Raw genomic sequence first — 17,264 nt, 5'->3', positions numbered from 1 at the left:
ACAACCCACAGCAGACACCACCTTTTTCGAGCCCACAACACATACCCAAAGGATCAACACCACCATGCCGGACCAGGAAATCGAACCCATCACGCCCAACAGCCCAGCAAGGCCAGGCTCACTCAGCAGCCCTGCAGGACCAACAACACGCCAGCCCAGCAAGGGCACAGCCAACACACCAGAACAGACATTTGTACCGAGGCGGTCCACCAGGGAAAGAAAGGCTCCCGACCGCCTCAACTTGTAAATAGTTTTCACTTTGACTTTGGGGGGTGGGGGGTGGAGGGTGGGGAAGTGATGTTGTGTATCTGTAAAGGATGCGCTCCCATGTTCCGCCACCTGGGTGCTCATCCCTTGGGAGCACTGTATATAAGCCATCCCCAAAGGCCTGTTCCTCACTCTGGAGTGTCTTATTAAAGACTGAGGTCACTGTTACTTTAACCTCCCTGTGTGCAGCCTCATCTGTGTTAGGAACACAATAATAATTATCTACAATTATTGTACGGACGGTGTTCTTCACAGTTTAAATATGAAATATATTAGCCTTGAGGAAGAGTTCATAGGGCCCAAGTTTCCACATGATTTGCGCCTGATTTTTAGGAGCAACTGGTGGAGAACGGACTATCTTACAAATCGCAATTCTCCACATTTTTTTTTCTGCAGTTCTAGTCAGGTAGAACAGTTCTACTTTAGAACAGAATTTTTTCTTCAAAAGGGGGCATGTCCGGCCACTGACGCCTGATTTCAAAGTTTCCAGTGAAAACGTACTCCAAACTAACTTAGAATGAAGCAAGTGAAGATTTTTGTACAACTGAAAAAACCTGTTCTACACATTAAAAAAATCAGGCGCAGTTACAAATTAGGCGTCCAGAACGAGGTGGGGGGGGGGGGGGAGGGGGAGTCATTAAATTCTACAATAAATCCTTATTTATACTTCTACAAATATTATACAAATAAATCCAACCTGAATAAACATTTATAAGCAAAGAAGATTAAATAAAAAATCTTCCTACCTGTGTGAAAGTGCTTCAGCCAGCCTCACAAGTTCGTTCGTTCGTTCGTTCCCGACGGCCGGGGGGGGGGGGGGAGGAGGAAGCCGTTCCTGACGGCGGGAGGGAGGGAGTGCGGGCCCGCCCACCCACCCGAACGCAGCGGGGGGGGGGGGAGGAAGATGTTCCCGACGGCGGGAGGGAGGGGAGTGCGGGGCCACCCGCCCGAACGCAGCGGGGCGGAGGAGGAGGAAGACGGTCCAGACGGCGGGAGGGAGGGAGTGCGGGCCTGCCCGCCCGAACGCAGCGGGGGATGGGGGAGGGGGAAAGAGAGAGAGAGAGACGTTCCAGACGGCGGGAGTACGGGCCCGATCGACCGAACGCGCGGGGGGGGGGGGGGGGAGGGGGAGCCGTTCCAGACGGCGGGTGGGAAGGAGACAGTGAGAAGGCTGCAGGAAGCCTCAGTGCTGATGGCAATGTGCTTTTATTAAAAAATGTTCAAAAATTAAACAGCTACAAAGAACAACAAAAATGGCCGAGTGCCAATGTTTTCCTTCACACTGCGCTCCAACGCGCACGCGCAGGGTTGCTGGCAGGAAAAAAATTAATTTAAATAGTACCCGCCCCCTCCCACTTACAAAATCGGCGTGAGTGTAGGCTCCGCCCCCCTGGGCGCCGCGCCAAACAGACAAGGAGCTGCAGGGCTCTCCAGAATCGCGAGTTTTTTTTTCCGGCGCTGTTTTAGGTGCAAAAAACGGGCGCCCAGCTCGGAGGGGCGCCCGTTTTTTATCGTGTGGAAACTTGGGCCCATAGAGTGTATCCGGGATAGTTTCCTTGAACAAATATTTTGTATCAATCTTTACGATAGAGGACACTAACAATATTCCAACAGTGGATAGTCAAGGGGCTATGGGGGGAAGGAACTTAACACAATCACAATCACTAAGGAGATGGTACTCAGTATGATGATAGGACTAAAGGCGGATAAATCCCCTGGACCTGATGGCTTCCATCCTCGGGACTTAAGAGAAGTAGCGGCAAGGATAGTGGATGCATTGGTTGCAGTTTACCAAAATTCCCTGAATTCTGGGGAGGTCCCAGCAGATTGGAAAACTGCAAATGTAATGCCTATATTTAAAAAAGGAGGCAGACAAAAAGTAGGAAACTATAGACCAGTTAGCCTAACATCTGTGACTGGGAAGATGTTGGACTCCATTATTAAAGAAGCAGTAGCAGGATATTTGGAAAAGCAAAATTCGGTCAGGCAGAGTCAGCATGGATTTATGAAGGAGAAAGTCATGTTTGACAAATTTGCGAGAATACTTTGAGGCTGTAACGAACAGGGTGAATCAAGAGGAACCAATGGATGTGGTATATTTGAACTTCCAGAAGACATTTGACAAGGTGCCACATAAAAGGTTACTGCACAAGATAAAAGTTCATGGGGTTGGGGGTAATATATTAGCAGGGATAGAGGATTGGCTAACGAACAGAAAACAGAGAGTAGGGATAAATGGTTCATTCTCAGGTTGGCAATCAGTAACCAGTGGGGTGCCGCAAGGATCAGTGCTGGGACCCCAACTATTTACAATCTATATTAACGACTTTGAGGAAGGGACGGAGTGTAACGTAGCCAAGTTCGCTAACGATACAAAGATGGGAGGAAAAGCAATGTGTGAGGAGGACACAAAAAATCTGCAAAAGGACATAGACAAGCTAAGTCAGTGGGCAAAAATTTGGCAGATGGAGTATAATGTTGGAAAGTGTGAGGTCATGCACTTTAGCAGAAAAAAAATCAAAGAGAAAGTTATTATTTAAATGGAGAAAGATTGCAAAGTGCTGCAGTGCAGCAGAACCTGGGGGTACTTGTGCATGGAACACAAAAGGTTAGTATGCAGGTACAGCAAGTGATCAGGAAGGCCAATGGAAGCTTGGCCTTTATTGCCAGGGGGATGGAGTATAAAAGCAGAGAAGTCTTGCTATAGTTGTACAGGGTATTGGTGAGGCCACACCTGGAATACTGCGTGCAGTTTTGGTTTTCATATTTACGAAGGGATATACTTGCTTTGGAGGCGGTTCAGAGAAGATTCACAAGGTTCATTCCGGAGATGAGGGGGGTGACTTGTGCGGAAAGGTTGAGTAGGTTGGGCCTCTACTCATTGGAATTCAGAAGAATGAGAGGTGATCTTATCGAAACGTATAAGATTGTGAGGGGGCTTGACAAGGTGGATGCAGAGAGGATATTTCCATTGATAGGGAAGACTAGGACGAGAGGGCATAATCTTACAAGAAGGGGCCGCCCATTTAAAACTGAGATGAGGAGAAATTTCTTCTCTCAGAGAGTTGTGGATCTGTGGAATTCGCTGCCTCAGAGAGCTGTGGAAGCTGGGATATTGAATAAATTTAAGACAGAAACCGACAGTTTCTTAAACGATAAGGGAATAAGGGGTTATGGAGACCAGGCAGGGAAGTGGACCCGAGTCCATGATCGGATCAGCCATGATCATATAAAATGGCGGAGCAGGTTCGAGGGGCCGTATGGCCGACTCCTGCTCCTATTTCTTATATTCTTATGTAATAGTATGTTGCAGAACTAACCAGGGAGCAGGCTATCTTAGATCTGGTACTGTATAAAGGATCCTCTAGCAATAACATGGTTGAATTTCAAATTCAGTTGGGAGGGTGAGAAAGTTGGTTCTCAGACCAGGGACCTAAGCTTAAATAAAGGAGACTACAAAGGTATGAGGGCAGAGTTAGCTAAAGTGGACCGGGAAAATAGATTAAAGTATGGGATGGTTGATGAGCAGTGGCAGACATTTAAGGAGATATTCCATAACTCGCAACATAAATATATCCCAATGAGAAGAAAAGTCTGTAAGGGAAGGGATAACCATCCGTGGCTAACTAAGGAAATAAGGGAGGGTATCAAATTGAAAACAAGGGCATACAATGTGGCCAAGACTGGTGGAAGGCCAGAGGATTGGGAAATTTTTAAAAGCCAGCAAAGAACGACTAAAAAAATGAGGGGGAAAATAGATTGAGAGTAAACTAGCACGAAATATAAAAACAGATAGTAAGAGTTTCTACAGGTACATAAAAAGGAAAAGAGTGGCTGAAGTAAATGTTGGTCCCCTAGAGGATGAGACTGGGGAATTAATAATGGAGAACAGGGAAATGGCAGAGACATTGAACAAATATTTTGTATCGGTCTTCATGGTAGAAGGCATTAAAAACATCCCAATAGTGGATAATCAAGGGGCTATAGGGAGGGAGGAACTTAATATAATCACTATCAGTAATGACGAAGTACTCGGTAAAATAAATGGAACTAAAGGCGGGCAAGTCCCCTGGACCTGATGGCTTACATCCTAGGGTCTTAACTATTTACAATCTATATTAATGACTTGGATGAAAGGACCGAGTTTTCCAATCTGCTGGGACCGCCCCAGAATCCAGGGAATTTTGGTAGAGATAGTGGATGCATTGGTAGTAATCTACCAAAATTCCCTGGATTCTGGGGCAGTCCCAGCGGATTGGAAAACCACAAATGTAACGCCCCTATTTAAAAAAGGAGGCAGACAAAAAGCAGGAAACTATAGACCAGTTAGCCCAACATCTGTTGTTGGGAAAATGCTGAAGTCTATTATTAAGGAAACATTTGGAAAAGCATAATTCAATCAAGATTATGAAAGTGAAATCATGATTGACAAATTTGTTGGGAGTTCTTTGAGGATGTAACGAGCAGAGTGGATAAAGAGGAACCAGTAAATGTGGCTTATTTGGATTTCCAGAAGGCTTTCGATAAGGTGTTACATAAAAGGTTACTGCACAAGATAAAAGTTCACAGGGTAGGGGGTAATATATTAACATGGATAGAGGATTGGCTAACTAACAGAAAATAGAAAGTCGGTTGGCAGTGACTAGTGGGGTGCCACAGGGTTTGGTGCTGGGTCCTCAACTATTTACAATCTATATTAATGATTTGGATGAAGGGACCGAGTGTAATGTAGCCAGGTTTGCTGATGATACGAAGATGGGTGGGAAAGCAAACTGAGGAGGACACAAAAAATCTTCAGAGGGATATAGACAGGCTAAGTGGGTGGGCAAAAATCTGGCAGATGGAGTATAATGTGGAAAAATGTGAGGTTATCTACTTTGCTTTTCTATTTTTACTGCCAAATTACAATTTAATAGGAGAAAAATTGCAAAGTGTTGCAGTATAGAGGGACCTGAGGGTCCTTGTGCATGAATCACAAAAGGTTAGTATGCAGGTACAGCAAATAATCAGGATGGCAAATGGAATGTTGGCCTTTATTGTAAGGGGGATAGAGTATAAAAGCAGAGAAGTCCTGCTACAACTGTACAGGGTATTGGTGAGGCCTCACCTCGAGTACTGCATACAGTTTTGGTCTCCATATTTCAGGAATATACTTGCATTGGAGGCTGTTCAGAGAAGGTTCACTAGGTTGATTCCGGACATGAGGAGGTTGAGTTATGAAGATAGATTGAGACTATACATATTGGAGCTCAGAAGAATGAGAGGTGATCTTAGCGAAACATATAAGATAATGAGGGGGCTCGACAAGGTGGATGCAGAAAGGATATTTCCACTCATAGGGGTAACTAAAACTAGGGGACATCGTCTCAGAATAAGGGGCCGCCCATTTAAAATTGAGATGAGGAGGAATTTCTTCTCTCAGAGGGTTGTAAATCTATGGAATTCTCTGCCCTAGAGAGCTGTGGAGGCTGTGTCTTTGACTATATTTAAGGCGTAGACAGATTTTTGATCGATCAGGAAGTAAAGGGTTATGGGGAGCGGGCAGGGAAGTGGAACTGAGTCCCTGATTAGATGTGCCATCATCTTATTGAATGGCGGAGCAGGCTCGATGGGCTGAATGGCCTAATCCTGCTCCTATTGCTTATGTTCTTATGAAATATTTCCCTTATCAAAAGTTAAAAATGAAGTTCTGCCATAGACATCTTCTTGGCTTCTATAATCAGTTGCTGCCATATTCGTAATAAGGTGGACGAATTAACTGCGCAGATAGCAGTTAACGGGTATGATGTGATTGGCATCACGGAGACATGGCTCCAGCGTGACCAAGGCTGGGAACCCAACATCCAGGGGTATTCAGCATTTAGGAAGGATAGACAGAAAGGAAAAGGAGGCGGGGTGGCGTTGCTGGTTAAGGAGGAAATTAATGCAATTTTAAGGAAGGACATTAGCTTGGATGATGTGGAATCGGTATGGGTGGAGCTACGGAATACCAAAGGGCAGAAAATGCTAGTGGGAGTTGTGTACAGCCACCAAATAGTAGCAGTGAGGTTGGGGACAGCATCAAACAACAAATAAGGGATGTGTGCAATAAAGGTACAGCAGCAATCATGGGCGACTTTAATCTACATATTGATTGGGCGAACCAAACAGGTAGCAATGTGGTGGAGGAGGATTTCCTGGAGTGTATTCGGGATGGTTTTCTGGACCAATATGTCGAGGAACCAACCAGAGAGCTGGCCATCCTCGACTAGGTGATGTGTAATGAGAAGGGACTAATTAGCAATCTTGCTGTGCGAGGCCCCTTGGGGAAGAGTGACCATAATATGGTAGAATTCTTTATTAAGATGGAGAGTGACAAAGTTAATTCAGAAACTAGGGTCCTGAACTTAAGGAAAGGTAACTTTGATGGTATGAGGCGCGAATTGGCTCGATTAGACTGGCAAATGATGCTTAAGGGGTTGACGGTGGATAGGCAGTGGCAAACCTTTAAAGATCACATGGATGAACTTCAACATTTGTACATCCCTGTCTGGAGTAAAAATAAAACGGGGAAGGTGGCTTAACCATGGCTAACATGGGAAATTAAGGATAGCGTTAAATCCAAGGAAGAGGCATACAAATTAGCCAGAAAAAGTAGCAAGCCGGAGGACTGGGAGAAATTTAGAATACAGCAGAGGAGGACAAAGGGTTTAATTAAGAAGGAGAAAATAGAGTACGAGAGGAAGCTTGCCAGAAACATAAAAAATGACTGCAAAAGCTTCTATAGATATGTGAAGAGAAAAAGATTGGTGAAGACAAACGTTGGTCCTTTGCAGTCAGATTCGGGTGAATTTATAATGGGGAACAAAGAAATGGCAGACCAATTGAACAAGTACTTTGGTTCTGTCTTCACAAAGGAAGACACAAATAACCTTCTTGATGTACTAGGGGTCCGAAGGTCTAGTGAGAAGGAGGAACTGAAGGATATCCTTATTAGGCGGGAAATTGTGTTAGGGAAATTGACGGGATTGAAGGCCGATAAATCTCCAGGGCCGGATAGTCTACATCCCAGAGTACTTAAGGAAGTGGCCCTAGAAATAGTGGATGCATTGGTGATAATTTTCCAACAGTCTATCGACTCTGGATCAGTTCCTATGGACTGGAGGGCTGCTAATGTAACATCACTTTTTAAAAAAGGAAGGAGAGAGAAAACGGGTAATTATAGACCAGTTAGCCTGACATCAGTAGTGGGGAAAATGTTGGAATCAATCATTAAGGATGAAATAGCAGCACATTTGGAAAGCACTGATATGATTGGTCCAAGTCAGCATGGATTTATGAAGGGGAAATCATGCTTGACAAATCTTCTGGAATTATTTGAGGATGTAACCAGTAGAGTGGACAGGGGAGAACCAGTGGATGTGGTGTATTTGGGCTTTCAAAAGGCTTTTGACAAAGTCCCACATAAGAGATTGGTGTGCAAAATCAAAGCACATGGTATTGGGGGTAATGTACTGACGTGGATAGAGAACTTGTTGGTAGACAGGAAGCAGAGAGTCGGGATTAACAGGTCCTTTTCAGAATGGCAGGCAGTGACTAGTAGAGTGCCGCAGGGCTCAGTGCTGGGACCCCAGCTCTTTACAATATACATCAATGATTTGGATGATGGAATTGAGTGTAATATCTCCAAATTTGCAGATGACACTAAACTGGGTGACGGTGTGAGCTGTGAGGAGGACGCTAAGAGGCTGCAGGGTGATTTGGACAGGTTAGGCGAGTGGGTAAATACATGGCAGATGCAGTATAATATGGATAAATGTGAGGTTATCCACTTTGGGGGCAAAAAACACGAAGGCAGAATATTATCTGAATGGTGGAAGATTAGGAAAAGGGGAGGTGCAGCGAGACCTGCGTGTCATGATTCATCAGTCATTGAAGGTTGGCATGCAGATACAGCAGGCGGTGAAGGCGGCAAATGGTATGTTGGCCTTCATAGCTAGGGGATTTGAGTATACGAGCAGGAAAGTCTTACTGCAATTGTACAGGGCCTTGGTTAGGCCCCACCTGGAATATTGTGTTGAGTTTTGGTCTCCTAATCTGAGGGAGTGCAGCTGAGGTTCACCAGACTGATTCCTGGGATGCCAGGACTGTCATATGAGGAGAAACTGGATCGACTGGGCCTGTATTCACTGGAGTTTAGAAGGATGAGAGGGGATCTCATAGAAACATATAAAATTCTGACAGGACTGGACAGTTTAGAATCAGGAAGAATGTTCCCGATGTTGGGGAAGTCCAGAACCAGGGGACATAGTCTTAGGATAAGGGGTAAGCCATTTAGGACTGAGATGAGGAGGAACTTCTTCACTCAGAGAGTTGCGAACCTGTGGAATTCTCTACCACAGAGAGTTGTTGATGCCAGTTCGTTAGATATATTCAAGAGGGATTTAAATATGGCCCTTGCGGCTAAAGGGATCAAGGGGTATGGAGAGAAAGCAGGAACGGGTACTGAAGGAATGATCAGCTATAATCTTATTGAATGATGGTGCAGGCTCGAAGGGCCGGATGGCCTACTCCTGCACCTATTTTCTATGTTTCTATAAGTAGTCTCAGCATCTTACTGTTATGGGAGTTGAGTCAGACCACCCCATTATTACTTGTATGATAGTGTGACCTGCAGGTCTAACAACGGATCCCCTTGCGACCTAAACTGGACATCCGTGTCTTTTGCTTGTATATTTCTTCAATCTCTCCAATAGCGAGACTTGGTTAAAATCATTAAGCAGTTTTATTCTACAGCAAGGCGAGTGTACAGAGCAACAGTTATGATCAGATCTATGTAGTTCAATCAACAAAACTTATCCATGCAATTATATAAAAATAATGATTATGCTATGCTGCCCTACTGGTCCTCTCGCAGAATAACTCCTTTTCATTCTGTCCTTCTGTCAAGGGGAGAATTTTAGCTCCCCGTAATCTTGACTCTTCTGGGATTTTTTACCTCATCATCCACTCTGCTACAAAAACTAGATTACCTTTTAGATGTCTGTCTTTCTTTCTTTTTACCCTCTGCTTCATGGAAAACTCTTTCCTGAAAATCCTTGTTTAACACAAAGAGCAAAAGGTGTTTTCTGATTTGCCAGACACACCAGCAAATTGTTTATTGTTTAGTGCCTTTGGAAAACAATTTCCATTTGGTATAATGACTATCGTCTTTGTTTTAAACTTGCAAAAAATTCACGTTACTTTTAAAACCCAACATCTTCTTCCAAATCCTCGCTGTGGGAAAATGGTTAAAAAAAAATTGATATTATTGCACGACAACCTAGAAACACAACTAAAAACCTGGAACTATTAATTTTTTAAGCATTTTTACCCCAGACCAGATTTTTGCCAGATATTATTCCTGAAATTTAGTGTTTCTGCAATTTTTATTTCACGCCTTGCGTGTAGTAGACTGCCTAACTTGGTAAAAATCTGGTTTAATTGTGAAATACCAGCAGAATTTAATGTGGATAAATGATCATCACTTTTTGGTACCTGTTCCACAGACAGCAATTTCCCTCCCACAATTATTTCTATTCCTGCAACTCCATACTAAACAACTGCTGGGAATAACAATCACCTTTTTTAGTGGTTCAGTGAAGGATATTATTAGACATCTCTTGGTCTGGAAAACATACATTTGGCAACACTAGACGGCCATACAATCTGTCTTACAAAACAAAGATCAAGCAGAACTAAAGAAAGCTGAAGGTCAAATTCAAGGTTTCCTCCCATTTGGAAAACTATAAATAAATACTATTATTTAGTTGAAGAAGAAGAATTTAAGTATGGAAACTGCCAGTAGTGTGCAGTTGTCCCGTCATTTTTGCATCGCTATTTTCCACTTTTAAGTAACAAAAATGACAGTATTGCTCTTGGGTTTTGATCTGACTGGAACAACAGAGACACTCTGAGGGAGGCTATTTTACTTCTTTAGGCTTATATGGAGCATAACTCCAATTCCGTATTAGGCAAGGTGCAAGAAATGTTCAAGGGGGTCTGATGGACTCGTGGATGCTTTATCAACTTAAGCAGAGCATTTCTTTAAATGTTCTGAAAATGCAGCTGTTCCTATCTGTGCTCTTGAAACGCAGGCTCACATTTGCAGAATTCTTGATGGAGAGTGGAATTCACAACCAGATAATATAACAAGGATCATCACTGCTGCAAACGTGCTCTGCAGCTACCAGTCAGACCAGTAATTTTTTTTTTTTTAAATTCGTAGCCAATCTTTCCAATTCTTTGTCAAATCACAAACGCCAGAGGTCACCTTGCACACATCAAGGATCACTCTGCGCCAATGCTCTTAGCCAAAAGGCCGAGAGCCACTGCACCGTTCCTGGAAGTACTGCAATACCAGGTTCGTGCCATGGAGGTGGATGGGTCAGGCCCCCCACACACCTCCGTGGAGGTGGATGGGTTAAACCACCCCACCCACCTCCTATTTCCAAAAAGCATAGGAGAACCACCTTCCTGATCCAGGGAGAACCACTTTGGGGTCATGGTTACTCCCCTGTCAGGTCAGTTACGCATGATCTTAGCCAAAAGGCCGAGAAAAGGTCAGACCAGTAATGCAATATGACTACAGCTTGAACACAATTTTTGAGGAGGATTTTGGAAACAAATCTGAGCATCTTTCCGCTCCCCCACCCTCCTCCCATCCACGATGGCATAATATTCAATTATATCTTAAATGTTACCACCCAATTCATTACCACCGCAGACAATTTCAGACTGCCTCTTCAGCCAATAGTAAAAGCACGTTCTAAAACACATTTTAAAGTTACTGAACAAGAGACAGGATAAGTCTCATTATATTCTTTCCATGTCAATTACATAATTTACATGCAGTGGATACGTCAATTTCTCACTGTGCATTAAAGAGTTCATGTAAACTCCATGTCATTTCATGGCAATGTTTTAATACGCCTGGGCGACATGGAGTAAAGATTATGAAACAATGTCTGTAGTGCATGTAAAGACTTTGGTGCACTACAGATGCAGTATCTTCAGTATGCACGCACATACCATGGACACCCTGCTTCCGTCAGCCGACTTCACAGCGACTTAAAGCCTTTGTAAACGCATTTTACTGCAAAGGGAAGATAAATCAACTTTAAGGTAAGGTCGACGTATTCTGTAGCATGTAAAGAGTAGTGTAATTGTTTAGAATTATTACAAGCACATGCAAAAAGCTAGCTGAAGCCCAAACTGGATGAACTGCTGTTTCATGCTTGCAATTATGGAGGTAACTTTGGTGGCTGCAAAGGATAAAATTCAAGCATGCTATCTCAGCATTCTTAAAAATAAATTCTGTGAAGAAAAAAAAGTTCTATTGTGCACCTTTGATAACTTACCAGAGACATCTTACTGCAAAAAAAGCATACTGTGCACTAACAAAACACATTCATTTTATGGTGACACATCCTTACCTTTTTGTCTTTGCTTTTCTTGTTATTTTGTTGTATCCCAAACATTTTTTCCATCCCAAACAATTTACTTGTCAGTTCGTTCTTTTGAGCTATATTGCGAAAAGGCTGGCCTAAGCCACTTCCAACTCGATACTTTTCGGTCTGAATCTTGCTCATTGGAGGGGGAAGATCCTGCTTCAGAGTGCCACAGTTAACACTAGACAGTCCATCTGTGGATTCTGCATAGGATTCCTGATCACTGCTGCTACAGTACTGCCAGTCCTGGCGAATATGAAGGGGAAGCCATCTTGGAGTTGCGCAAGGAGCACTGTTCACTATATCGGATTTCTTAGCTGAAGTAAACACAGACCATGGAGATGCTCCCGGAACATCAAGCCGAGCAGAAGGACCAAGGTGTCTGTTACCGTTATGCAAAGAGCAATCACTCTGTGACAACTCTGAAATTCGAGGTGCATGGAATTTACTTTCCAGGTCTGGACGACAGCCATTCCACTGAGAAGCACCTTGCATCTGCCCTTTACCTTGTACATTACCCCAGGCGCCATTGGGGACATGTTTGTTTGAGTTGGTCCCCAGGTCAACAACTAAAACCCTACTACTCTTTTCCTCCTGACTATAGCATCCAATTCCACTATCACTGTTGCTACCAGTACTATTGTTCTGCTGGCCATCAGATATGTCCCCATCAAGAAAAGCTCTTGCCCGCATACTTTCAAACGACTCCCCCATGTCCTTGTACAACACAGACACAAACTGTAGAACAGGCTGGGAGGAAGGGGGAAACTCCAAGCAGCCACTGGTATCTGGATCTGGTGTGCACTCAATACCAAAACGCCTAGCAATGCCCTGGTGCATTTTGTGCTGGCAGAGATCTGGGTCTACCATGAAGACATGACATGATGTCCGCAGTCCACCTTCATTTTCATTAGCAAGGCTATGATCATCAGACGTCTGCATGGTGACCAGTCCAAAGAATCTGCGGTCATCAGGGCACACAGCACTGAAGGCCAACTTTTCTGCAGGGTACACAGCTAGAACAGCATTTTTGTCATTGAAAAGCTTAATGCAGTCATGCATTATCTTCATTAGGACAAGGGAATGAATCTTTTGCTCAGCACGCAAGCGTCGCATGCAGCCACGGATGGCCTGTAAGCTTTCATTTTCCACATTTGAATTTGTTGAAGGCAATTCTATGGAACCCAAGTAGCCTACTATCATCCCAACATTCAAAATGCTCGCATCTAGAACAAATCCATCTTGGTTTTCAAGGCCATTGACAAAAACAGAGTCATCATTCAACACCTTCATTACTTCCTCTTCAGAAAGTGAATTGTGGTTTGTTTTTGCATTTCCATGTCTGGTCGGAAATCCACTAACTTTTTCGGTGACTTGCCTTTGTTGCTGTACACAGTTCCTGCCACATTTGGTAGAATTACTGGAATTGTCAAAAAGCATTTTAAAAATGCCACCTGACTGCACATCAGCAACGACCTTTTCAGCTCTGTTTAGACCCAGTATTTTTGACTTTGGCTTATTGTTCATCCATGCCACTTTGCCTTCATTGAAATAAAGTTCTTCATCACTAGAGCCTGTATCGGAGTGGTTACTACCCTCAGCAATGACAAGCCGTAGTACTCCTGTGCATTGTCCTATCAGTTTCACAACATCTTCGTGAGAGGCTTTAGAGACATTAATGTCATTGACACTAAGTATGCGATCGCCAGATCTAAGCCCAACATAATGTGCTGGGCTTCCTTTCAGAATGCAGCTAAGCACGCAAGGAGCTTGTCCAGAAAGAGTGAACCCATATCCAGTTCTTCCTCTAGCAATATCTACATTCCTCACCCGAAGGGAAGGATTGTTGCTTGAACGACGTTTCATTTGATCAGCTTGTCTATGCATTGTTTATATTCCTACTACAGAACAATATTAAACTTGACACATTATTAAAATGGTCATGGATCGATCAGTTGTTTCAGGAAAAAGTTCATTGTAGCCATGTCTTTAATAGCTCATGCAAACTGTCCCAATAAAACATCTGAAAGGGAAAAAAGTATATATCAAACTATGCTATAGCTAGGAAAGACAGATGATTTTTATTTTTAAAGTAAATTCTTAATTTAGAACCAATTTGAGGTTTCATTCACAGCAGGTTTCTGATACAAGTCTCTCGTTTCATTTGGGAGACCTTTTAATTTTTTGGAGGAAAGTTGTCAAAATAATCAAGTTCTTGCTTACATGACAATTTAATATTCATTTAACAGTTATTGACCTTTGCGCTCTGGGCTAGTGCACATCTATTAATTGGAATATACAGCAACAATTTATGTTGTACTTTCAGAATTTGGCCTACTAGACAGGTGAAATACTAAATTCATAGAAGAGACTGTTCTTTTTAAACCCTCATCACAGGGACAACATTTTCTTCTCCCCAAAAATAGATTTTGCAGGCTCACTGTTAACAAATAATACTGCTTTGTAGAAGAAAATACAGGGCAATTTCATTCCATTTATTGTGAAGAACTACGAAATATTGTGTTCCATTACCACAAAAAGCAAAATATTTTTCAAGTATACAGTAGTTTAGAGAAACTTCGTAGAAAATGGTTAATTTTCAATAAAGTATTGCAAATATATGTAATAGAAAACAACTCCCACAGAACTCTTAGAAAATTGGTTGGATTCATGTTATCAATTTAAATCTTATTCTAATAAAAAAATAAATGGGACACAAAATCTTTTATTGCAACCATGCTAAATACATCAATCTTCTTTAATAGCAAGTGAATCCTTGCTCCATTTTTAAGTATAATTTTTTAACAGCGATGATCCACACCAAATTCATTATTAACTCAAAAATGCCAGATGTCCTCATCTATAGATCCATAATTAGGGAAATATAAATACAACTGTTAAGAATTCTAAATAATCGTTCGAGTTAAAGAATTAAATCCCCAAGCGTCCCCATCACATTTTGTAATTCGCTTCAGGTTATAAAAATCATTAAAATTTACCATATTCCCAATCTATTTATCAAGGTGGGGGGGGGGGGGGGATACTTGGCCCAAAACAGTAGAGTACAGTTGGGAACTTTGTATTTTTTAAGGTACTCCATAACAATATTTACAAATTGCATCTGGAGCAGAGAGGGACCCGAGGTCGCGTCCGGACAAGGCTCACTTGCTTTACTACCGGGGTTGGTCTGGATTACAGCAGGTTGGGCGCGGTTCATCTTTATCGGATCGATGTTTTAAAAAAAAAACTACCTACATACAGTTTGATTTTTAACCGTTGTGTTTAGGCGCTAAAGATAAGGATTTTCAGACATCACACCCAGCAGAACAAAACGCCGGATAAAATGCAAACCCCCATCCCTCTCCAAAAGTGATGGGGGATTTTCCTTTTTGCGTGGCACAACGCATAAAATACAATCGCACAATGTTGAATGAAAACGGGACGCACGACAAACACCGTAACAATGGAATGCATTTTGCAAATCGTTTACGTACCGAAGGCTAAACCCAATGATTAAATCCAATGCACTGCATCCATGCTCTTGCTTGGAAAGCCTGTTTCCCCTGGGGGCCACTCCAAATGCTCTCAACTTTGGAAACTTATTTTCTTTTTCTGTCTCTGTCCCCCTGCAAGGAAAAACTTGCTGCTCTGCAAGAGGTGGTGGTGGTGGTGGTGGTGGTGGAGGAGGGGCGGGGCCAAGGCGCGCACCCCAACTTGACGGCCGACTCATCCGCCACTGAACTGCATCCATTAGTGTTTTAGCGTCGTCGCTAAGGGCAACCGCGATTCCTATTGGAGCAGCCGCCTGTCACGCACCTCCAGATGCCCGCCCCCTCACTCCTCTCCTCTCTCCCCCCCCCCCCCCCCCCCGCATCAGGTTTGATTGACCGCAAGAGCCATCGGGGTTTATTTTAATAAAGGGGGAAGAGTGTGTTTGAGAGAAGTTTAACCTGACCAGCATAATTACACATTTAAAACCACACAGGGAAAACTTTTTGCAAAGTCATTAACTTATTAAACATTCTGCGGTATTGCTTTTCTCTTTACAGCTCTCATTTTTTTAAAAAAACAAAAAACATACCATTGCTCCGCAACCGTTGTCAATTCAAACAAAAACAATAGGAAATTTAAAAAAACAATAGGATCTGTGCAACGACAACAAAAACCTATTACCTCTGATCCTAACGGTTTAATAGTCACCTGCGGTTAAACGAAGCCTTGACATTTCTTTTTTTTTATATATATACCCGTTGAGGGGGAGGGAAATTCAACGTTTTTTTTGCGGTGAATAAAACTTTCTCAGTTTGGGGAGGAGGAGGGGGGGGGGAAATCACTCGATGCATGGAAAAGTTAAAACAAAAGACGTTATTTTTGTGGAGAGGTTTGGGTTTTTTTAATGACTGCGCATTTTCTTGCCTCGGGCGCCGAGCGCGCGGCTGAAGCCGTTAAATTTTATTTTTTGAAAAGAGTAAAATGGAACGTCTGGCGGTTGGGAGCGCGCTCCAGGCGCTCGCGACTCTCCCTCCCTTGCCTCTCGCGCTCTCCACAAAGAACATGCCGAGCAGCGGCGGTCACGCGCTCGCGACTCTCCCTCCCTTGCCTCTCGCGCTCTCCACAAAGAACATGCCGAGCAGCGGCGGTCACGTGGGCGGGCCTCGGGCTCGCGAGCCGTCCGCCGCGCACACGCGCGCGCGCGAGTGAGAGAGCGCGCGTACACCAGCACCAACCGTCAAGACAAAGAGACTTTGGCCCGCTCCTCTTTGGATTGAATTTTTTTTTAAAAGAGGGGGAAGAAGACAGAACTTTACATTTCTAGAGCACCTTTCACCTTCCTCAGGACGTCCCCAAGTGCTGACAGCCAATCCAAGTCCTTTTTTTTTTAAAAACTTCTTCAGAAGCACGGTCACTGTTGTAATGCAGGAAAGGTAATCAGCAAATTTGCGCACAACAAGCTCACACACACAAACAGCAATGTGATGATGGCCAGATTATCTGTTCTAGTCATGTTAAAGATCGGCCCAGGACACCATGGAGAACGTCCCACTCTGCTCTTCATCGAAATAGTGGCCACGGGATCTTTTACATCCAACTGAGAGCGTGGACTTGGCCTCGGTTTAACCTCTCATCCCGAAAGACAGCACCTCCGACAGCGCAGCACTCCCTCTGCACTCGAGGCAGATCAGCCTGGATTTTTGTGCTCAAATCTCAGCAGTGAGACTTGAACCCACAACCCTTCTGACTCAAAGGCAAGGGTGCTACCTACTGAGCCACGGCTGACACACAGCAAGATCCAAAAACAGGATCCTTACAACACACAGCCATGGTTTACCACAATATGCTACGTCATGCTATGAGGATTTTTTTTAAGCTGCCTTTGATTAAGGGCTTTTACTATTTTGACAGGATTAAATAAAGTTTCCACTGGCAGGAGGTTTTGGTAACCTGAAGACACGGATTGAAGGGGATTGACAAAAAGAACCAGAGGAAAGAAAAACGTTTGGTCACAGCGGGCTATGATGATCTGGAATG

General features: G+C 43.5%; 1 protein-coding gene and 1 pseudogene across 5 annotated transcripts in view; both read right to left on the bottom strand.

Annotated features, from left to right (window-relative positions):
- Positions 1-16,007, bottom strand: part of rgs12b (regulator of G protein signaling 12b) — a 413,483-nt gene extending 397,476 nt beyond the window's left edge. For 3 of the 5 annotated variants that reach the window (XR_011592975.1, XM_070877873.1, XM_070877896.1), the window contains exons 1-2: positions 15,230-15,387; positions 11,721-13,758 (exon numbers count right to left, since the gene is read on the bottom strand). Coding sequence is in view for 4 of the 5 variants with exons in the window: in XM_070877873.1 (XP_070733974.1) it covers positions 11,721-13,622 (1,902 nt within the window). In the remaining variant the exon portion in view is untranslated. Of the gene's footprint in view, positions 1-11,720; positions 13,759-15,229; positions 15,388-15,908 lie in introns of those variants that run through there. The other 2 variants (XM_070877883.1, XM_070877890.1) reach the window with 2 other exon arrangements.
- LOC139279497 (U2 spliceosomal RNA) lies at positions 10,612-10,849 on the bottom strand (annotated as a pseudogene).
- Positions 16,008-17,264: the final 1,257 nt, after the last annotated feature.

Source organism: Pristiophorus japonicus, chromosome 1 (genome assembly GCF_044704955.1).
Source record: "Pristiophorus japonicus isolate sPriJap1 chromosome 1, sPriJap1.hap1, whole genome shotgun sequence".
Classification (NCBI taxonomy): Eukaryota; Metazoa; Chordata; class Chondrichthyes; family Pristiophoridae; genus Pristiophorus; species Pristiophorus japonicus.
The sequence above is the reverse complement of the archived record's forward strand: the minus strand, read 5'-3'. Positions and strand labels throughout refer to the sequence as shown.